Raw genomic sequence first — 21,872 nt, forward strand, 5'->3', positions numbered from 1 at the left:
CAGGACAAGTGAGGGGGAGGAGTGGGCGGGACAAGTCGCGTGGGGGGGGACTGGCAGGACAAGTGGGGGGGGACGGGTGGGTGGGACAAGTGAGGGGGGATAGGCAGGGAGGGGCATCCACCCCTACAGGAAAAGTGAGAGTGTCCAGGCTGGATGGGAACCGTGGGATGGAGACAGAGGTAAGGTTTCCAGGTGGGCAGGAGGTGCAGACTGCGGGCAGCCTGGTTGTGCAGGGCGCCTGTGACCCCTGCCCCTGCCCACAGCAAGCTTCATGCCTTCATCTGGGATTCGGCGGTGCTGGAGTTCGAGGCCTCGCAGAAATGCGACCTAGTGACCACTGGCGAGCTGTTCTTCCGCTCGGGCTTTGGCATCGGCATGCGCAAGGACAGCCCCTGGAAGCAGAACGTCTCCCTGTCCATCCTCAAGTGAGTCTGCCTCACCCGCTGCCTACTGCCCTCCATCCCTCTCCAAGAGGCTCCCACCAGAGGCCGACCCCTCCCCAGAGCCAGACCCCTCCCCTAGGCACACAGACCCCGCCTCCCCCAACGGCCCAGGCCCCACCCCGGGGCCCCACCCACTCCAGGACGCTCCCTCCCAGGTCCCATGAGAACGGCTTCATGGAAGATCTGGACAAGACGTGGGTGCGGTACCAGGAGTGTGACTCTCGCAGCAACGCCCCTGCTACCCTCACCTTTGAGAACATGGCAGGTAGGTCTCCCCGTTTCCCTCAACGCCCCTGCTGACACCGGTGGGGTTCTCCGAGGGGCCTGCAGACTGGCCAGCCGACAGCTGAGGTGCTGGGTCCTGGCCCACAGGGGTCTTCATGCTGGTGGCTGGGGGCATCGTGGCCGGGATCTTCCTGATCTTCATTGAGATCGCCTACAAGCGACACAAGGACGCTCGCCGGAAGCAGATGCAGCTAGCGTTTGCAGCCGTGAACGTGTGGAGAAAGAACCTGCAGGTAGGACAGGCCAGCCTCCGAGGCCTGGTGCCCACGGCCCGGCCTGGCCCCGGCCCTCCTCCATTCCCGCAGGCCGAAGCACCGGCTCAGGCTCCCAGGAGCCCATGTGGGCAGGACTGGAGCTAGGAGCCCCAACCAGGGGCAGCGTTGCTGGGGGGCCACCTGCAGGTGGCTGCCCCCTGCAAAGCCCGGCTCCAAGCCTCCGCCTGGCCCCTCTGTCTCCAGAGTCGCCCGCCGGCGCCCATTCCATAGGAAGGCAAACTGAGGCAGGGTAAGACAGGGACCCACCTGGGTGTAGCACGTGAGTCCAAGACATATTCTGCCCTCGCCGCCCATGCCTCTCCTCGGCACCCGCCAGGGACCCCCTTCCCTGCTGCCCTGCTCTGTCCTCTGCTCCATAACTCCACCTTGAATCGGGCCAGCTGGCCCTGCTTGGCACCCCAGGCCGTGTCTGTGGGAACTCGCTGCCAGCAGGAAACAGGCTGCCCACCTGGCATAGGGCAGGCAGTGGGGCCTGTGCAGGCCCGTGGGCTCATGCCCCACGGCCCAGTTCTGGCTTCCTTCATCTCTTCTCTTTCTCTGGGTGCCTCCCCAGAGCCTGGGTCCGGGGATGAAGTTGGTGTCCAGAGAGGGAGGGCCATGGGGGGACAGGTTGCTGGAGCCCCCACACCTCTCATCTGCCTATTCTTGTTCTTGGGACCCGGTCACTGCTCTCACTGGCTGGCACAGGGCCATCCTGGCCACCAGACCCCAGGCCAGGGTCTGGAAGCCACCTCCATCTATCTCTCCAATTCATCTTGCCGCCTGCCTTTGGCCCCTCAGCCCCTTCCTGAATCTTGGCGTCCCCCTCAGGGGACAGAATGGCTGGCAGGGCCCGAGGGGCAACTCCTCCAGGGCTTGGGGGACCCTCCTCCTTGGGACACCTGTAATCCAGGGTCACCCAGGAGCCAGGGAGCCAGGCTGACCTCCCAGGAAGAGGGCCGGACGGGACCCCCCAAGCCCCACCCCAGCACAAGCAAGGTCAGGCCCAAGACGGGTACAGGAGCAGGGGCTGCTTGCATACGTCCAGCTGCTGGTCCGTCTGTCCAGCACAGCGAGGCAGGCAGGAGCGAGGGCCTGAGTGGCCGGCCAGGCTGGGCAGCAGCCCCCGAGGAGCAGGCGAGGGCAGGTGTGGCCGCCGCCCTTAGCTGTCTAATCACTTATACATATTCATTTTAGGATAGAAAGAGTGGTAGAGCAGAGCCCGACCCTAAAAAGAAAGCCACATTTAGGGCTATCACCTCCACCTTGGCTTCCAGCTTCAAGAGACGTAGGTCCTCCAAAGACACGGTAAGGGGAAGAACGCCCAGTCCCACGTCTCCGACTCTGATCTCGCCCCGCCCCCGTGTCTGTGTCCCGTGCCTCAGGCGTGCCCTCCCCCTCTCCCTCACCATCCCATCCACCCCCACCTCTGACCGCTGTGGCCCTTCTGCCCTCATCTCTATTTGCCCAGCACACGAGGTCTTCACTCTCTCTCTAGACCTTTCTCGGTCCTTTCTCCCACGGCCCTCACTGGGTCCTCTTTCCCCATGTGTCTCTGCGTTGGTCTGCCCCCCATATGCCATGACGCCATGCGCCATCTTGAAGCTGTGTCATGTCGTTGGTCAGCCAGTCAGCCTCTGAGCCCAGGGCCCCTGGGAGACCAGAGCCGGTCTGTCCTGGACTCCTCACCTGTGGAGGCCACGCCACCTCTGTCACATCCGTTCCTCCAGCCTCTCCCAGAGGAGCCCACTGCCCTCGCTCCCCCTCGCGACATCCGTGGGGGTGGCTGTGGTGTCCCATCCGCCCATCTGTCTGGCCGCCAGCCCCGCCACCCAGACACCTGTGTCACGCGTCTCACCAGAGCCATGCCTGTTGCATCCCCTCCATGTGGTCTCTGTGTGGGCCGGGGCTGGGGGCCGGGCCTGGCTCCATCTGGGTGGACGGCCGGGGCCTGGAACTGGGACAGGCCCCCAGCCACAGGGGACCGCCACAGGGGACTGGGTGGCCCCAGAGGGGTGGAGCCCACCCCAGGCAGAGCCGGAGTCACTGAGGCTCCCAGACAGAGGCGCAGGAAGGAGAGGCCTTGAGGGAGGAGGGCAGCGCCTCAGCTCCCGACCCTCCAGCGCTTCCCCACAGGGCGTCAGAGCAGGGCCTCCTACCCTGGGCAGCTTGTCACCACACCACATGCATGCACACTTGGGATAAAAGCCCTTCAAATGGACCAGCCTTGCTAGGGGCACCCCGGTCCAAGGTGGGGAGGGGGCAACCCAGAGTTAGCACTGTCCTTGGCCTCCCTGCCGTCCAGGGGCCAGCTTGGCTTCCATCCTGCAGGGGCTTATGCTCCAAGGTGGAAACAGGAATTTGCACACCGCCCCCCCCACACACACACACAGAGCGCACTGGAAAGGAGGCAGATCTCCAGGACATGGACAGAGCTTGGCACAGAATGATCTGAGGCCAGGGTGAAGCCATCAGGGTGCCCCCAGAGGGGCCCATGTGGCCTGGCTGCTCTGCTTCCCAGGAGGGGCTTGGCACTGGGAGGGTAGGTGAAGAGTGAGGGACTGGGAGCTGGGAGCACAGGCCCGAGAAAGTGGGCTGAGCCAGGGGCCCTGCCAAGGGGTTCAGGAACAGATCCAAGACCAGAGAGGAGAGGTGGTGGGGAAGGCCTGGGGAGAGGTTATCCTTGTAGACGACACTTTTAGGGAGGAGCACAAAAGTTACACAGGTGATAGGCTGCTTTGTGAGGGTGTCCCTGATCCCCCCCCACCCAATAATACCCCTACCCAAAGAAAAGCTGCACGCTCCTTAGCTGGTCCAGGTGCAACTCAGAGACCTTCGAGGTGCCTTTCTGGGGACACAATCCCAATAGACTCTTTACCCGAGCCTCTGTAGGCACCAGGGACCATCTCCCAGGGCAGCCCTGACACCATGTGGCATCTGGGGCTGGCCCTGCCCTGTAGGGGTGACTGGGATGCTGCCAGCTGGAGGGTCTGGGCGGGGGAGGGCAGTCTAGTTCCCATCCTGTTTCGGGCTGGGCGCCTGCTTGGAGGGAGGCCTGGGTGGGGGGCTCTGTTGGGAGGGGTGGGGTCGATCCGGCTGCTAAGATCCTCTGCCCCTGTCCTGTGGCCGGTCTGGGCCAGGGCAGCACTGGGCGCCCAGGGCTGGGGTCCCTGGCAGCCAGCGGGGCCAGCGGGTATTGATTGTTGGTTCTTATTTATAGAGCACCGGGGGTGGACGCGGCGCTTTGCAAAACCAAAAAGACACAGTGCTGCCGCGACGCGCTATTGAGAGGGAGGAGGGCCAGCTGCAGATGTGTGCCCGTCATAGGGAGAGCTGAGACGCCCTGCCCGCCCTCCTCTGCCCCCCTCCCCCGCAGACAGACAGACAGATGGACGGGACAGCGGCCCGGCCCACGCAGAGTCCCGGAGCACGACGGGGTCAGGGGGAGGAGCACCCCCCCAGCCTCCCCCAGGCCGCGCCCGCCCGCCCGCCGGTCGGCCGGCTGGCCGGTCCACCCGTCCCGGCCCTGCGCGTGCCCCCGAGCATGGGGGCTAACGGGCTGCCTTGTCTGTGTATTTCTATTTTGCAGCAGTACCATCCCACTGATATCACGGGCACGCTCAACCTCTCAGATCCCTCGGTCAGCACCGTGGTGTGAGGCCCCCGGAGGCGCCCACCTGCCCAGTTAGCCCGGCCAAGGACACTGATGGGTCCTGCTGCTCGGGAAGGCCTGAGGGAAGCCCACCCGCCCAAGACTGCCCACCCTGGGCCTCCCATCTGTCTGTCCGCCCTGCTGCCGGGCGGGCAGCCCCTGCTGGACCGAGGCTCGGACCAGAGCGGCTGAGGACAGGCCAGAGCTGAGCTGGCTGGGCAGGGCCGCAGGGCACTCCGGCAGAGGCAGGGCCCTGGGGTGTCTAAGCAGTGGGGGAGAGGGGCTAACCTGGCCCCGGAGGGGCTTGGAGCAGAGACTGAAGCCCCAGCCTTCCCCAGCCACTACCAGAGCCACAGTGGGGATGCGAGGCACAAGTAGCTGGGCCACCCCCTCCTCCAGCGCCTGCTCTTGGCTTGGCAGCCTCGGCTCCACCCCTCTCCTTTTCTTACCCTCGTCCCTTCTCGGCTTGACCCCCATCCATCCAGCTGGCCCTGCCCGTCCCCAACGGCAGACTCTGACCCTCAGTGGGCAGCTGCCTCCCAGGAGTGCGCTGGGGTTCTCCGCTGCCTCTGACCCTTTCGTCCGGTCTCCGCGAGGGCTGAGCCAGCCGTTTGCCTCCTCCAGCCTGCAGCCCAAGATAGGCTTTCCCCCACGCGCTGGCTCCGGACTGTCCTCAGCCCTGCCCGCCAACTTGTACAGGCCCAGCCCTTCCAGTGTCGAGCGCGTGCCTTCCCCGTGCGGCCCGTGCGCAGCCGCGCGCTGCCCCTCCGCCTGGGGGCCCGGCGCGCACTGCCCCTGACCCGGTTTGTGCAGTGGTGATGTCTAAAGGAATGTCACGAAAATTTCTGTCTGTGTTGCTTGTTGACGCGTGCAGGGACTGTGAAGAAGGGCAGGGGACGGGGGAAGATTCGAGAACAGCCAAGGCCCGCTCAGGCCTGAGCAGAGGCGGCGGGGTTCCCAGGGCCAGAGTCCCGCGGTCTCCCCAGGCGGCTGAGGGCGGTGCGTGCGGCAGGCGGTGAGCACGGAGCCCAGCGCCAGGCAGGCGGCCAGGCTGGCGAGGAACGAGATGGGCCTGAGCACGTAGACCACGGCCAGGTCCCGCGGAGCGAGTGGCTGCGGACAGTGGCTGAAGGCGGCGTCCGGGAAGGCGGTCAAGGGGCTGAGCGTCTGGCGCCCTGGCAACACGCAGAGCAGCGTCTCGGTCTCTGCGGGACACAGGTGCAGAGTCAGGCGACGGTGGCCGTGGGTCCCGGCCCGTCCACCCTCGCCCGGAGGGCTCACCTGGCGCCGGCCTCGGGTGCCTGCGCAGCCAGGAGGAGAGCGGACGCAGCGCGCAGCCGCAGGTCCAGGGGTTGCCGCGCAGGTGCAGCGCGTGGAGAGCGGGCAGGCGGGCCAGGAGGCCCGGCGCGAGCGCGGACAGCTCGTTGTCCTGCAGGCTGAGCGCGTGCAGCAGCGGGAGCGCGCCCAGCGCCGCGGGTTCCAGGCGCGCCAGCCGATTGCCTGCCAGCGAGAGGGAGCGGAGCGCGCGCAGGGGCGAGAAGGTGCGGGGCGCCAGCGCCTCCAGCTGGTTGTCGCTGAGGTCGAGCCGCTGCAGCGCGCCCAAGCTCCAGAAGGCCCGAGCGTGCACCCAGCGCAGCCCGTTCTCGCGCAGGTCCAGGCGCAGCAGCGTGCCAGCGCCCACGAAGGCCCCGGGCGGCAGCGCGCGCACGCGGTTGTGGTCCAGCAGCAGCGCGCGCACGCGCCGGCTCAGGTCCGCGGGCACGGCGGGCAGAGCGCGCCCCGAGCAGTTGACCAGGCCGCCCGGCGCGCACTCGCACGCCTCGGGGCAGTCCGGGGTGGCTGGGGTTCCCGAGAAGGTGGCCGCGGTGGACGACTGGGCCCAGAGTGGCCACGGCGACAGCAGCAGGAGCAACATCGGCGGCGGCCGCCGCGAGAGAAAGGAGGGGCTCCTCATGGAGCAGCGCTAGGAGCCCGCTGCTCGTGCGTCCACGGAGCCAGTGCGTCTCTACCGCGTTTGCACAAATACTAAATCTCCGGCCCGAGTGCCGGCAGTTCCTGTTCCATGGCCAGTCCCGCACCTAGGGCGGGGGCTGGGCAGCCAGCCAGCATCCTGCACTGCCAACCACCTGTCCTGGAGCTGGGCTGCTCTTGGCTCTGGGCCAGCTGCGGCGCTGACAAGACGCCTCGCCCCTCCTCCCGAGGTGCCTACCACCCTGCGCCCCGCGGAGGCCTGAGCGCTGGACAACACCCAGACCCACCAAACTCATCGATGCCACGCACGGAATGGGACTCCGTGATCCCTGCTGCTCTCCCCGGTCTCTGCCCATCTCCTGCCCAGCAAAGTGACCCCAGCATACACACAGTGCCCCCCCATATAGGGATGGTCCCATCCCCATAGTGGATAATTGGTGGGGTCAGGAGCACATGATGGGGGCCTGAGCCCAGGGGGTAGACTGGAGGGTGGAGGGGGTACGAGGCAGGGGACAGTCATGTCTGCCCCACCTGGCCCTGTAAGGACTGTCCTAGAACCTCAAGGAGACAGTGTGGGTAGGGCACAGACACCAGCCCAAGTTCTCCTGTCAAACACTGCTCCCTCTGGAGTCATCAGAGTTGCACATCCTGTCCTGGGGTTTCCCGGGGTGGGGGTGGGGGGGACAGGGGCCCCCGGCGCCCCGCCAACTTCATGGGACACAGCAGCAGGAAGATGAGGGGAGGGACCAGGCTGAGGCCTCGGCAAGAGGAGGTGGAAGTACCAGGGCTGTGGCTCCCTGCCCGGGAGGGTGGACAGTGGGTACCTCCTCCCCCCACCCAAGATCAAGGAGGTGACCTGGGTGCACACAAACCCCTCCCCAGCCCGTGGCACAGCTGCACCGCGGCTCGCGGCTCGAGGATGAGCCTGCAGGGAGGACAGGGCAGAAGCACTGAATACTGTTTAATTCCCCTCCCCCAGGCTGCCTGCAGCCCTACTCAGGTTGGGGGGCTGAGAGGGAGCTCCCCCTCCACAGTCATGTTTGGGGCCATAGGGTCCACGGGAATGGCCAGGAGGCCTTGTTCGTCCAGGGGCGGCAGCATGGAGACCTCCAGGTCGGGGTCCATGACATGGGACTCCACTTGCACGGAGTGCAGGTCCATGCGATCTTCCTGGACTCCGTAGTGCCCCACCAACCTGCACGACAGGGGCCGGGTCAGGCTGGCTGGCCACCAGCACAGGCCTCGAGAGGGCGGGCCCGGGCCTCCGGCCAGTGCTCATGACCCATCTGTGACCCCCCGCACCTCCCAGGGGCAGGAGGCAGGGGCGCGGCTCACCTGTGGGCTTCCCGAGGTTACTCACCTGCTGCTCATGTGTCTGGGGCATGGCTCACTGGAGGGACAAGGGGAGGTGTGAGTCCCGGAGCAACGGAGCCCAGACGCGCCCCCACCGCCTGCCTCTCCACAGCCCAGCCTGGGAAATGGCGTCCCGGCTCCCGGTAACCCCCCGTCCCCCAGCACGGCCCTGCGGCCCCCAGCCGCCCCCCCAGCCCCGGGCTCATGCACCTCTTGGCTCTCATGACACCGACTGCCACGATGACCAGGCCGCAGAGGCAACTGGCGCCTATGCCCGCCAGCACCACGAGCAGGGCAATGAGGGCCTCGCGGCTGAGGCCGAGGCTGCACTCGCAGTACGTCCCAGCTGCAGAGACAGGGCCCGTGCGGCCGAGGGGCCCTCGTCACCGGCCAGCGGAGGACCCCCAGGGCCGCCCCTCTCCCTGGCGGCCACCAGAAGGGTACGGGAGGGGCCCTCGCAGGGGCGGGGTTCGGGGGCAGGAGGAGGCACCTGCAGCAGGGATGAGCAAAAGGGACAAACATAGGAGGCCAAGGGGGTTGCCGACCAGGCAGGAGTCAGGGTGGGGACAGGCGGCCATGTCCAGCCCCCAGCCCCACCACACACCTCCGCACGGAACCCATCGGAAGGCGCTGACCTCACAGTGGGGCCCTGAAGCAGAGCGGGTGGGGGCAGGGCTTCGGCTGGAGCTTCGCTTGAGCTCGGTGCCCGAGTGGAGGAGCCCTGGGCAGGCAGCCCCGGGGTGGGGTAGGTAGGGTGGAGAGGGGCCTGGGAGCCACTTCTGAGTGCCCTGCCAGACCCAAGGCCAAGGCAAGGATGGGGCTGCCCTGGCCTGGGGGGGCGGTGCTTTGTGGGGAAGGGGGTGGAGCCCATGCCTAGGCCCCTGGGAAGGTGGAGACAGTGGCCCGGAAACCCCGGGGGGCCCAGAGCGCGCAGCACAGGCCCGGGTTCCTCTCTCAGGATCCCCAGGGCTGGGACAAGCAGGGGCCAAGGGGGGGCAAGGCGTGGACCTGTGCTCAACTGCCCTCCCTCACGCGGGCCGTCCTGGGGAGGGTCCCGCCCACACCCACACCCACGCCCCAGCAATGCTCAGGTCCGGAGGAACCTCCAGGGGTTCTTCAACCCCCCAGGAGAGGTGGGCACTGCCCACAGGTCTCCCCAGCACATCCTCCGGGTGCGCCTGGCTCAGAAGCAGCTGCAGGTAGCATCTGAGGCTCCAGCTTAGGTGTCCTTCAAGTGGGAGCCCAGCTGACCCTCTGAGGGCTGCTTCCTAGGGCATCTTCCTGCCACCCGACAAGCGCCGCCTGAGGGACTCACCTGCAGGATGGCATCTTTAGAGTTAACCTCAGCCTCCTCCCTGGTCTCCTGCACTGCCTCTCCACCCTGAGGCCTCCTCCCTCCTCCCCTAAGGACCCGGCCAAGCAAACCACCCAGGCAGCAGGAGGAAGTGCCCCACCGCACAGCTGACCCCGCAGGGCGCCAGGGGCAAGCGTGCAGAGGGGTCCCAGCTGACCCCTGCTCGCTGGGGACCTCCCTGACTCCAGACAGGGGTGGCCCCTCCTAGGGGAGCCCTCAGGGACCAGCCAGCGGTTTCTGGCCTGATGAGTAATGCTGTGACCCAAGACACAGCTTTTTTACCACATTCATCCACAAACCAAGTCGGAAGGGACGGGAAGCAGGAGTGCCGTGTCCAGAACCGGACGCAGCCCCCTGCCAGGCCGGTCTAGCAGGTTTGCACCCTGGTTAGGACGACAAAGGTACACTCAGCCTAGTGCCAGACGGCCTTCCTCCTGGAGGGAATGTGGGCTGTCAGAGCCTCCTCCTGGGCCCCCACCAGAACCCGGAGGAAAGTGGGAGGCCCCTCTTCTAGTGACCACGGCTCAGCAGCCTCAGTGGTGGGCAGAGTCCAGGAGAGGGAGGGGTCAGCTGCTACGGCTACACACCTGTTCCCACCACGTTGTCCTCCAAGCCCGTGGCCAACAGAACACTCTGGGGTAAGAAAGGGAAGTCCCAGAACAGGGCTGGCCACAGGGCCCTGAGCAACAGGCCCAAGTGGAGAAGTGGGGGTAGGCACTGGAAGACAGCTGGGGGCGGGGGGACCCAAGAGTGTGTAGGGGCAATAGGCATGGCTCCAGGCCTGGGAAGGCACCCCGGGCAGGTGGGAGCAGGAGTGGAGGCTCTTTCCAAAGGGCCTCTGTTGCCTGGGAGGACAGCGCCACCAGCTAGAGGGAGCTCCCATCACCGGCCTGGGTGGAGCCTACACCCTTCCCTGCCTCCTGGGACCTCAGGGCTGGGGCAGTGCCAGGCCCCCAAAACCCCTTGCACAGGACCCTGTGTGTGCTCTGGACACTGCTGGCCTCCCAGCTGCACTGGGAAGACTGGTTTCACAGGGTTCTTCAACTGTACTCTGAGCACTGAGGCCCCAGCGTGCTCCCGACCACGTGCCTGAGGGCACAGAAACCAGCTTCACTGTGAGCCACAAATAGCCAGCCCCTCCTGCTGCGGACGTGGGGAGTTCTTGGTCCATCAGGGGACGCTCAGCTGCCTGCTCATCTCACACATCCCAGTGGCGTCCACGTGTCCCAGCAACAGCCCTGGGGCCTCAGGCCAGGAAGAGGGCGGGTGACCCAACGGCTCCTTCCAAAGGCCAGAGTGAGGCTTGGGGCTGGAGGCCTCCGGTGTGCTCCTGCCTGAGCTTCAGGCTCAGAGGTGGGCCTTCCCCAGCTGGTGTGGCCTAGGGACACCCATGTGCCAGGGCTCTGGGTCTGGAGCTCAAACACAGGTATGCAGGCCAGGACTGGGCCCGGCCACTCATGTCTCCCCTCACCTGCTCCCAGGGAGCCAGGTCCTGCTGAGTGGGGGTGGAGAGGTCGGGCTGGAGGGACAACCTGGCCCACAAGCTCATGATGGGCCACAAAGCCACCAGGACAGGGAAAGGACAGAGAACCATTCGCTTTACTCTGCACTCTGGGGGCTGGGCAGGGGCTGGGGGCGGGTGGGGTGGATGGTGCGGGAAGGGCCCCGTGGGGCGCCTCAGCTGCAGCTCTTGGGCAGGCGGTAGACGCCGGCCGAGTAGACGAGCTGCTGGTCACGCACCTTCTTCTGCAGGAAGCCCTGCAGCTCCTGCAGGTCAATCTCGGCCAGCGCGGGGCCGGTCACCACAAACATGCGCAGCATACTGTAGATGCGCTCCAGTGACAGGCTCTCCAGGTTGGTCAGCATGGCCTGGATGTACGTCCAGAAAAGCTGGGGAGACAGAGAGCAGGCCGGCAGTCGGGCCACCGCCCGCCGGGCTGCCACCTCGCCAGAGGCCAAGCCAGGCCGCCGCCCCCCAGCACAGTCGCACCAGCAGCTCCTCCTCCTTCTGGTCCGCCTGCGAGGCCATGCCCGAGTCGCTCTCCTCGTCGCTGTCGATGAGCACCATGCTGTCCCGGTCCTGGGGCCGCTCCTCCTCCACCACAGAGAAGGTGCCGGCAGGCTCCTCACGCAGCACGCCCTGCTGCAGCCACACGGACATGCGCCGCCGCAGGAGAGCCACGGGCATCTTCACCACCTTGCTCAGCTCCTCCAGGGTCCAGCTGGCTGTGTGGAGCGGCCGCGAGCTCTGGGCACATGGGGCGAGGCCAAGCCCCCTGCCCATCCCCCCCGGCTTCCTGGAGGTCAGCAGGACCAGGGGGGCTGGCCCGGGGGGGCATGGCTGGGGCCGGCTGGCAAGGGGTCAGTGGGCTCACCTTGGTCCTGGAAGTACAGCAGGACCACCGCCTGCACGGGAGTCACCGCCACAGACAGGGTGCGGTCAGCCAGCTCCACGTCCATGGTCACCAGACCCAGGGTGTGCTTCCAGCTGAGGGTCCGCATGGCCTGGGGAGGGCCGGAGTCAGCACCGGCGGCCCCGCGGCCCCCACCAGGGAGCGAAGGGCTCCCTGACCTGCCCCCGCCGGGCCGTCAGCAGCAGCAGGAGGACAGGACAGGGCTCTGGCTCCCACCCGCTCAGCCAACTCTGTCAGTGGGCACTGACAGACCCCCGCGGCCTCTGAGAAACACGTCCGCGTCCTAACCCCCAGGACCCCAGAGTGTGACCTGAGCTGGAGACGGGGTCATGGCAGGTGGGGCCAGTTAAGGTGAGGTCATGTGGAGTGCCGGGGGCCCTGACGGAACACGGTCAGCGTCCTCGGCGGGGGGGGGCGGTGAGGACAGAGGCAGAGACTGCAGGGACGCAGCCACAGCCAAGAGACACCAAGCAAGGCCTGCAAACCCGCTCCCCGATGCCGGGGGGCAGGAAGGACCAGCCCACGCCCTGCTGACACCCTGGCCTCCACACTGCCTGCAGAACAGAAGAAAAGCTTGTTCTGAGGACCCGTTGTGGCACTTTGTTCCGGCAGCCACAAGAAAGGCACACATTTTGGTCCCGCGAAGTGGGTGCCGCTGTAGCGAATACCCAGGAATGTGCGAGTCCACGGAATCGGAGGGGGGCGGAGGCTGGGAGTACGAGCCGCACGCTCATGATGGCTGCACTGTCCCGAAGGGAAAGCTGTCGGGAACGTGGCCAGGAAGGCCACGCTGGGGAGGTGTCAAACGAGAACGTGCGACCCCGCCAGGCGGTGGCAGAGCCCGTGTGAGCAGCCGGACTGAGGGAGGTGTGGGAGGGCGGCACGTGACAGCACGCGAGCCTGGACCGCGCAGGGGTGCTCCGTGCGTGCTCGACACAGAGCCCCAAGGGCACCAGAGACCTACACTGATGTGGGAGCCCACCGGCAGCCCCAGAAGAGCCGGGATGGAGACGGGCTGTCCAGGAAGGGGGTGCGTAGGAATGGACAAGGCTCCAGAGAGTTTTACAACAGCCTGCGCTGAGAGGGAGGGGGAGCCACGGGAGAGCCTGGCTCTGCACGCAGGGGTGTGGTGTGAAGGCCTGGCCGGCAAGCTGGGAACACAACCATGAGGTCACACAAGTTCTTCCACTGGCTTTTGAACTTGCTTGGGGGCTGCGACCCCTTCCTTCCTTCAGAAGTCTTCCTCTTGGAATGCAGAGTCTGCCCTACACCTTCCCACAAACACACTGTGGAAGCAGCAACTACCTGTCCGTTCCCCCAGGTTCGTAGCCGGAGAGGAACCCTGGCCAGAATGAGCTGCACCAATTCAGCTGCTACTTAGATGCTGAACTTTGGGGTTGCTGTGAACTTGGAGTCATTGCTGGAAGGGTTAAGACTTCTGGGGATGTTGCTTGAATGTGTTTTGCATGTGGGAAGGACATGAATTTCAGGGGGGCTGGAGGGTGGACTGTTGCAGGTGGAATTGTGTCCCTCAAAAAGATGCTAAAGTCCTACCCCCAGTAACTCAGGACGTAAGCTTATCTGGAAATCAGGTCATCACTCATTCAATTTGTTCCAGTGAGCTCACTCTGGAACAGAGTGGGCCTTGACCCAATACGGCTGGTGTCCTCTAACAAGAAAGTGGAGAGAGAGAGACACAGGGAGAATGCCACGTGACAAAAGAGGCAGAAGGTGACTGATGTGGCCACAAGTTACACGATGCCTGGAGCCACCAGAAGCTGGAAGAGGCAGGAGAGTCGTCCCCCGGAGGCTCTGGAGAGGGTGCAGCCCTAGACCGATCACTCGATTTTGGACTTTTAGCTGCCACGGACAGGCCCTCTGGCTCCGAGGCCGTGACCCTACAGCCACCACTCCAACCAGCAGATGTGAGGCCCAGCAGCAGAAAGCACAGGCTACTCTCTGGGCTGCACAGCCACCCACACGTGTCCAGCATGATCCTCGGGCCCAGAGTTCACTTGGCGGCAGGCAGAGACACTATGGCCACAGGCCTGAGCTCCAGCACAGCCCTGGAGCCTGCCCCCGCCACTCTAGGATCCAGCTGGAGTTAAGACAAAGCAGCTGAACCTTGGTCATCACGGCAGGTGCATCAGGCCTGAGCCTTCCCGGGACCCACGGCGAGACCCCTGTGGGAGGTCGTGGGGTCTCTTCTGGCGGTGGTGGCATGCCAACAAGGCAGCCAGAAGGGGCAGGGGGAAGGCAGTGAGCACACAGATGTCCTCAACCAGGGAGAGGTGGGGGTGCCCCGCGGACAGGCTCCAGAGCAAGCACCTCACCACAGTCAGGAGCAGAAACCACGGGGTGGTGAAATGGCCCAGCGGGAGCCAGTGAGAGCCACACAGACCCTCGCAGCCTTTGCGGTGCTGCCCCTGAATACGGCCCGCCCCTGTTCTGCCTCCCCACTCCAGAACCCCTTGCCTTGCTCCTGCCCTTGCCTGTCTCTGGAGGGGAGCCCTCCTCCCTCCAGAACTAGCTTCCTTGGCCTAGAACAGCAAACCTGGAGAACCCACTGTCCCTCCCACTACCTGGCTCTGCTGCCCCCCCCCCAACCAACTCCTCCATACCCCAGCCAACTGGTCTCCCTCCCAGGGCTCCGTCCTGAGGGCTCCTCAAGCCCTGGCTGCTGGCCCGTCTCTGGAGCTGCTCCAGATGGTCCCAGGGCTCAGGCTCTGCTCCCTAGGCACCTACCAGACTCGTCCTCTGCTCGGGAACCCAGCAGCCCCTCAAGCCCCACAACTCACTTATTAGACCGAATGCCCCAGAACCTGCTTCACCAGTCCCCAGAAACCTAGGACAGGTACCCTAGCTCCCCGCTCTCTCCAGACACGTCTCCACTGAGCCATCCCTGCAAGGAAGGGTTCTTCGTGCCGTTAATCCCCGCCCACACCAGGCTCCACCTGCCCACACCTGCCACCTGCACTCCCAGAGGGAGTGGGCTCTGCACTCAGCACATCGGGCTCTGGTGGGCTCCGGACCACCCCACATGTCCTGCAGCGCTCCCCTCTCTCTCCTCCTGCCCGAGTCCTAGGCCGTCAGGGCCCCAACAGCAAACAGCATAGTCCTGGTCCTCTAGTGCCCTGAGGCCTGGGAAAGCAGCTTCTAGGGAAGCAAGCTGGGCAGTGGCAGGGACAGGGCAGGGTCCTGGAAGTCAAGTGCCTCATGGGCGACTGGAGATTTCCTGGAGGCAGACACCCACCGAGCAGACACAGCTCCCTGACTTTCCCTGGGACAAGCCCGGCGCCCCAGCCCCTGGTTCTGAGATACCAGAGGAGAGACAGTGGAAGAGGAAGCCCAGAAGGGTGGGGGGGCATGAGCCACCCGGCCCCTCTCCTAGTATAGTGTGGGGAAGCACCCCCGTGCACATGTGCATGGGTTCCTAACGGAGCAGAACGTGGGCCACGCCCTCCCGCCCCGAGGCAGAGGGGTCCGGAGAGGGCTGTGGGGATGGGCCACAGCCAGCTTGTTGCACAGCATGGGCGGAAGGGTCGCCTGCCCCCTGGTTCCTGACACAGGGAGGTGTGGACGGTACCTTCAGCTTCTCGTACTTCTTGCAGTAGACCTCGAGGGCCTCCCTGATGTCCTCGGGGACCTCCAGCTTCTCGTCCTTGAAGGGCGGCCAGAACTCGCTGGACAGGATGACGGCATAGACCCCAAAAGGTGGCTGCTCCTCTGCGGGCCGCTTCTCGTCCTCCTCACGGATGTTGGCATTGATGCGACGGGAATCCGCCATGTCCTGGGGGGAAGAGCTTGGTGTCGCAAAAGCCCCTGGACTGCGCTGGAGGTGAGGCTGGGCCAGGTGGGCGGGGAGCCCTGGGTACCCACCTTCAGCATGACCTCACAGAAGTGCATCGGAGCCTCGCCAAAGCGCAGCTTCAGCAGCTCCACGTTGCGGATCTCCCTGGAAAGAGGCATCTCTGAGGGGGTGTGGCATGCCCCCACCCAGAGAGGCTGCACGGGCACCCCCCCCCCCACTGATGCAAGGACACCCCCAGGCCAGGAGGAGAATTGGGAAGTGCAGCTCCAGCCACCCAGGCCCTGGGCCTGCTCCATCCCAGCGGAGGCCTGGGAGTGCCCGGGCACCCGGCTCCCCAAGCTCCTGGGCCGCCTCCGCCCAGGCCTCCCCGGGACCACGGCTGAGCACAGGCCAGTGCTTGCTTGGCATCAGTGATGCAGCTTCCTTCAGCAGCCCAGCGGCCGCTCGCAAGCCTCACCGCTCAGGACTGAAGCTGAACTGGTGCAGGAGGCGGTCAGCCAGCAACGAGCGGTACTCGTTGATGAAGAGATCCTTGCTGCCATAGATGCTGACCAGCAGGCTGATGATGTCCGAGGAGCGCCGCTTGGAGCTGGACTTCCCTGCACAGCACAGGGGCAGGGTGCCACTGAGGAAGCACCATCTGCATCCAGCCAGGGCCCACCCTGCCACGCCGTGAGGCCCAGGCTCAGATCCCAGGGTAGGGGCGGGTTGGGTGGTGCCCAGGCTGCCTGCGAACCTGCTCTTCTAGCAACCGGGATGGGGTCTCAGGCCACCATGGGCCCACTCAAGCAGCAGAAGTGCTCGGGGAACAGGCTGGGTTGGGCGGGGACAGCGGACCCCCTCAAGCCTCGGGGCACGTGTGGAGACAAACTCTAGGCCAGAGCACCGACCTTACTGGGGCCTCCCCCACAATGCGGAGCCTGGCAGGGCTGGCGGGCACTGACCTGGATCAGCATCCACGGGGTCGGGGACCCAGTCCTCGGGCTCGCCAGAGTCATCCTCACTGTCCTGACCCGTCTCCAGACTCGCCGGATCGGTCTTGGACAGCTCAACAGCCAAGTCCCCTGTCCCGTCTGAGTCCCCCGTCAGCCCAGCCACAATCTGCCGCACCGTGTCCTCCCGCGTCCTGCCAAATGTGGGTACTGCTGGCCCTCACAGCACCTCTCCCTGCTCGCCTCACTAGCCCACATACCCCACCTCACCTATGGCAGTCAGTGCCTTTTGGCCACATGCTTAAAGTAAGTCTACCAGACTCTTCTCAAAAGACAATGTGAGGGGCGCCTGGGTGGCTCAGTCGTTAAGCATCTGCCTTCGGCTCAGGTCCTGATCACAGGGTCCTGGGATCGAGCCCCGCGTCGGGCTCCCTGCTTGGCGGGAAGCCTGCTTCTCCCTCTCCCACTCCCCCTGCTTGTGTTCCCTCTCTTGCTGTGTCTCTGTCAAATAAATAAATAAAATCTTAAAAAAAAAAAAAAATGATACTAAAACTAAAATAAAAACCCACCATTTTCTGGGAACACCAAGAAATGAAATAATAAGACAAAACCAAGGTGCCTGGGGGGCTCAGTCAGTGAAGGATTTGCCTTCGGCTCAGGTCATGATCCCAGGGTCCTGGGACCGAGTCCTGCGTTGGGCTCCCTGCTCAGCAGTGGGTCTGCTTCTCCCTCTCCCCATCTCCCCTGCTGGTGCACACACTCTCCCTCTCTCTCAAAATAAATAAAATCTTAAAACAAAAAACAAAAAACAAGACAGAACCGAGACCAGGCGCTTCCCACCAAGAGGCAGCAGATGTGAGTCGGGACAGCCCCAGCCCCAGCCCTGAGCCTCCACCATTCCGAGGGGTTTCTGGGCAGTTGTGCCATGGGCAGGGCACCCGGTCAAACATGTTCTCTGAGAGCCCAGCCGGCAGTCCCTGGGCCTCGTTGCAGGAGACGCTGAGCCCAGGGTCTGGGGGCCTCTCTGGGCTGGGAGGAGGGGAAGGCATAGAGGGCAGGGGTGCACGGTGGGGCCAGTGTCCACGCACTGGGCAACAGGTCACCAGCAAGAGGAAGGAGCCTTGGCCTTGGGGCCAGGCCACGTGGCCCAAGAGGACCCAGGGGAGCTTGGCTGTGTGCATGGAGCCAGGAGACTAGGCCCCAAGTCGGATCCGCTCCCCGGGGCCTGCCCGCGGCGCTCACCTCAGGTAGCGGCGAATGGGCTCACAGGCCACCTCCAGGATGACCATGGATGGGTCTAGTACACGCAGGGCCTTGATGGCGGATATGTAGAGGGTGATGATGTCGCACGTGTTCACACCTACGGCCAGGACGGAGGATGGTAGTCCCCACAGCACCCAGGAGTGGTGGTTCCACAAGCGAGCAGCTGCACCCTGGCCAGGCGGGCTTCTGGTCGCCACTGTGACCGCACTCCCCAGGAAACCAGTGTGACATGCAGGACGCGGGCCCCTTCTCCCCCAACTCTCGGGTGCTTTCCCCAGAATTTTCCAAGATCCCAGCCCCCGCTCACCAGGTGGTCTGTTCTGAAAGGATCATCCATCACCTCTACCTCTAGGCCACACCCCTCACTTCCCGTGACTCCCTTCAAGGGAGGATGAAGTGGAGTGCCCTGGCCCTCCTGAGGACTGCACACACCCACGCCCTACACAGGCCCCGGGGCAGGGAGGCCGGACTCTCAGGCAGCAGCTTTGGCACCTGGATGGAGGAGGCGGGTCTCCAGGGCAGCCTTGAGGGACAGGAGCAGCTGCTGCCTCTGGTCAGTCCTCTCCAGACAGTACTTGAGGTCCTCGATGGCTGGCCGCGAGTCCGGGAAGTCTGCAGAAGAGCACCAGCCCTTGCACACACACACTGTGCGTGCAACAAAGGACACCAGTCGGCAGGGCCCAGAGGCTGAGCAGCCGCACCTCCACTCAGTAACCCCGAGAAACACCTGCTAGGTGCTTCAGGTCATCCTTGCGCCCTCCTGTGCCCGCACCCCCCACGGTGCAGAAGGACAGAGCAGGGACGTGAGGCTGAGAGGATGAGTGTGGACACCCAGAAGCCCTGTCCACTGCCCTGCCACACCTGCCCTAACCCAGACACTGAGCTGGGGGCAGCCCACGCTGACGGGCCCCCGCTCTGCCCAAGCGCCCCTCACCGCCTGCCAGATCTGAAGGGCAAAGGCCCAGGGAAGGTGGGCTACTCCAGAGGGCAGGGGGCCAACCTCGGATGATGCTGAAGAGCTCCTCGATGCGCAGGCTGGCGTAGATTCGGTAGAAGAACCTCTGCACGTGGCAGCGCCAGCGACGCAGTGTGTTGCCAGCCTCAGGGGACGCGGGCCTGGCTGGACCATCCTGCAGGAATACCTTGCCCAGCCAGCCCACCACCCTCTCGATCCACTGTTGGAAGAGCACAGGTAAGGTGCTGAGCCCCAGCCTGACGTGGAAAGAGGCCAGGAGAAGCCACACAGCCCTGGGCAGTCCCCAAGGCCGCCTGCTCTGGAGTAGGAGCACATCGAAATCAGCAGGATAATGGGCCCAAAGGGGGCACCCCAGGCCTTCCATCAGTGTGCCCAGACTTATCTCTGGCAACAGTGGCCCTGATGCAGGCCATGGAGAGAATGCTCACCTCTGCCTCGGTGGACAGACACACCCTGTGGGCCATGTACCTGACCAGCCACAGCAGACAGATGTAAGGACCCTTCCGAGCACACGTGCGTGTACAGACAATGTGGCCACATGGACCCCAGCATGCATACGTTCTCCCACAAACTATACAGCCACTGATGAGAACATCTGGATGCCCTGCTATGCGGGGACAACACAGGTACCCCAGCCAGGCCTCTGGGCTCACACCCACTCAAGACCACTGCTGTAGGGACACTTGCTTGGATTCTCCATCACAGCTAATCTGCATTCTCAGGAGACGGTGGAAGAGAATAGGCAAAAAATAGGAGCAGGCTGGACAGTCCCCTGCGGCTGGACCCAGCACCTTCACAGCTCTGGTGAGTCCAGAACAGAGCCCCAGACCATGCCCCCAACAGGATGGGTGCCCCGAGAGCCCTCACTGGGACACCCTAGACCTTGGCACTGCCTCCAGCCAAGTGATTCTGCTCAGACCTCACCGACACGTCGCAGGCTCTTTCTCACTGTCACCAAGGAAGGCTGGGAAGGGCCAGCCTTCACCCAGCCAGCTCTGACCACCAGCCAGGTCCTAGTTCACCCAAGTCTCCATAGTTTCGCTGCTTCTAAAACCAGGGGGTCAGGTTTGCCAGAAACCTCTTCTACAACCCCCGAGGGACAGGGCCTGAGGGGCTGTCCTTACCTTGTGGAACTCACGCAAGAAGGAGCGCTCATACTCGCCCCGGCAGCGGTCCTCCATCCTCTCCCTGGTCACCTGGTGCAGGGTGGTGGTCACAGCCTCGGCACTGACCCGCTCCAACAGACTGAGCCTGTGTCTGGAAGACAGCCCTGCCCGTGGAGCATGCAGACCACGCTCCTTTCCCCCACACCCAGTGCCCTCAGTAACAAAGGCTTCAAGAAAAAGTTGATGGGAGGACAGAGCCCTGCCCTCCCCAGCTGGCCTCTCTGCCTGGGTTAGACACTGGCCTTCGTCATGTGAGCACTGGGTTTGGCTCTCAGGGCCAAAGCCTCATCTCCTAAACACGGCTCTGAAACAACAGCTAAATACACCACGTGAGTACAGAAGTCCCCAGTTAGGCGTTTTGGTGCAGACCCTGGTCCACAACGGCAAAGGGGCTCAAGAAAAGAGGAGAAAGAACATTTCTGTGCATCTTTCATCTGGGATGAACCCAGCAGAAGCCATACAGGGCCTCCCTCCCCCTGCCAGCAACAAGACCACTCCCTTCCTAACCACTGCTGGCGCTTCACTCAATGTGACAAAATCATTATAAGCAACCACAAAGGACAAAAGGCCCATAGGTCAGAACCTGGCTTTAACAGCAACAAAATCCTTTCCTCTTTAAAAGGCTGGAAAGGCAATCTGCTTGCGCAGCACGTTGGCCTAATCCCCAGCTTGTGCTGTAAAGAGTAAAAAAAGTAAGCCCACTTTTGCAACTACAGGGGAGAAGAGATGCCATCCCTTTCCTGGAGAGCCTACACAAGGCAGAGCCGAAATCTACCTGGCCCAGGGAATTTGGAATCACGTAGGATCTTAGTGCAGGTAAGGTGGGAAGCCTGGGGCTAATGAGCGTGGCAGAGACACACCTGTGTCCAGCGCAGGACGCGTAAGTTCACCGCACAGAGATCCTAGGGACCCTCCCTTTGTCATGCCCCGCCCCCAGCCAGCTCACCAGCTCGCTCAAGAGGCCCGCTGGACCCGGGACGGTAACTGAGTCAAGAAGAGGCGCAAGGCGCGAGTACTCACAGGGCCTGGCTGAGCTGGTGGAACCGCTCCAGGGCCTGGCGGCACCAGCAGTGCTGTTTGTCGCTGCCGCATCCCGCACACAGCGGGCTCTGAAGAAGCCGGAAGTACCGCCGCCGGGCATACCTGCTGTCCAACTCTCCCTCCAGCTCCGGGTCTGTGCCCCCTTCCCCCTTCCGCTTACTCTGCATGTACACTCTCAGAAAGCGACCGTAGAGGCGCTGAATCATGTCCTGAAAGGTTCTGGGGGTGGAAAAGAACAGGACGCCCCGCAACGTGGTGTGGACTTTCTCCCGCAGCCCCTGAGCGCCTGCGCCCATCAGCAAGCCCAGGCGAGTCCACTTCTCCAGCAGCTCTAGGCTGTGCAGGTAGGGATCCAGCCGGCTCTCCAACAGGCCGAAAGCGTCAAGGAGAAGCAGAAGGCACTGAGGCTCGTCTGCATAGTTCTCTCGCTGGGAGATGGTATTCCAGAACTCGAGGGAGATGTTGGCCTGCAGGTCGTTCTGCAGCACCTCTACAAACCACTCCTCCAGGACCGAATGCAGGCCGTGGCCCCTCAAAACCTCCACCGCCGCCCGGAGCTCCTCCTCCTTTGGCGGCACCGCACCGCTGGTCCGGGAGGACGCCTGGAGTGAGGGGGGAACGCAGACTGGAGGTGGGAAGGGCGGTGACAGGCGGGGACAAGCGGGGAAGGGACGGAGCGGAGGGGAAGCTGCAACCGACGCTAGGTTGCCCGGGGAGCCGAACGAACCCCAGGGTGGACGTCCCGGGGGCCCCGCGCGGGCCCGCCGCCCTCTCCCGGGGCCTCACCAGTCCCAAAGCGGCCGGCGGCACCAGCCCGGTGCTCACGGTATTCCAGGCCACCAACAGCTCCTGTGCAGGCCCGGGGTCGCCGTCGCGCACCGCCGCCGCCATCCGTGCGGCCCCCTAGCTTCCCAGACCCACCGGGCGCGGCGCGCCGCGATGACGCACACGAGAGGC

At 64.4% G+C, this 21,872-nt stretch overlaps 4 protein-coding genes across 10 annotated transcripts in view; 1 reads left to right on the top strand and 3 right to left on the bottom strand.

The window, feature by feature from the left end:
- GRIN1 (glutamate ionotropic receptor NMDA type subunit 1) overlaps window positions 1-5,476 on the top strand; it is a 24,156-nt gene extending 18,680 nt beyond the window's left edge. For 2 of the 7 annotated variants that reach the window (XM_081804010.1, XM_081804012.1), the window contains 4 exons: window positions 207-425; window positions 599-708; window positions 816-961; window positions 4,572-5,476. In XM_081804010.1, coding sequence (XP_081660136.1) covers window positions 207-425; window positions 599-708; window positions 816-961; window positions 4,572-4,640 — 544 coding nt within the window. In that variant the 3' untranslated portion in view covers window positions 4,641-5,476. Of the gene's footprint in view, window positions 1-206; window positions 426-598; window positions 709-815; window positions 962-2,179; window positions 2,291-4,202; window positions 4,552-4,571 lie in introns of those variants that run through there. The other 5 variants (XM_081804007.1, XM_081804006.1, XM_081804008.1 and 2 more) reach the window with 5 other exon arrangements.
- Window positions 5,441-7,253, bottom strand: LRRC26 (leucine rich repeat containing 26). The gene is made up of 2 exons (XM_081804005.1): window positions 5,916-7,253; window positions 5,441-5,839 (listed from the first exon to the last, which is right to left on the bottom strand). The coding sequence occupies exons 1-2, from the start codon at window positions 6,586-6,588 to the stop codon at window positions 5,457-5,459; spliced, it is 1,056 nt and encodes a 351-aa protein (XP_081660131.1). The 5' UTR covers window positions 6,589-7,253; the 3' UTR covers window positions 5,441-5,456.
- A 298-nt stretch (window positions 7,254-7,551) lies between these two features.
- Window positions 7,552-8,657, bottom strand: TMEM210 (transmembrane protein 210). Its single transcript, XM_081804015.1, has 4 exons — window positions 8,449-8,657; window positions 8,169-8,304; window positions 7,966-7,995; window positions 7,552-7,800 (listed from the first exon to the last, which is right to left on the bottom strand). The coding sequence occupies exons 1-4, from the start codon at window positions 8,534-8,536 to the stop codon at window positions 7,602-7,604; spliced, it is 453 nt and encodes a 150-aa protein (XP_081660141.1). The 5' UTR covers window positions 8,537-8,657; the 3' UTR covers window positions 7,552-7,601.
- Window positions 8,658-10,893: 2,236 nt separating this feature from the next.
- On the bottom strand, window positions 10,894-21,861 carry ANAPC2 (anaphase promoting complex subunit 2). The gene is made up of 13 exons (XM_006737369.3): window positions 21,702-21,861; window positions 20,895-21,517; window positions 19,833-19,965; window positions 18,733-18,907; window positions 18,225-18,344; window positions 17,712-17,829; window positions 16,482-16,663; window positions 15,995-16,136; window positions 15,606-15,681; window positions 15,313-15,516; window positions 11,688-11,817; window positions 11,303-11,538; window positions 10,894-11,202 (listed from the first exon to the last, which is right to left on the bottom strand). The coding sequence occupies exons 1-13, from the start codon at window positions 21,804-21,806 to the stop codon at window positions 10,990-10,992; spliced, it is 2,457 nt and encodes an 818-aa protein (XP_006737432.1). The 5' UTR covers window positions 21,807-21,861; the 3' UTR covers window positions 10,894-10,989.
- Between the last annotated feature and the right edge of the window lie 11 nt (window positions 21,862-21,872).

This window comes from Leptonychotes weddellii, chromosome 14, assembly GCF_054177405.1.
Source record: "Leptonychotes weddellii isolate Sample4059 chromosome 14, ASM5417740v2, whole genome shotgun sequence".
Taxonomy (NCBI): domain Eukaryota; kingdom Metazoa; phylum Chordata; class Mammalia; order Carnivora; family Phocidae; genus Leptonychotes; species Leptonychotes weddellii.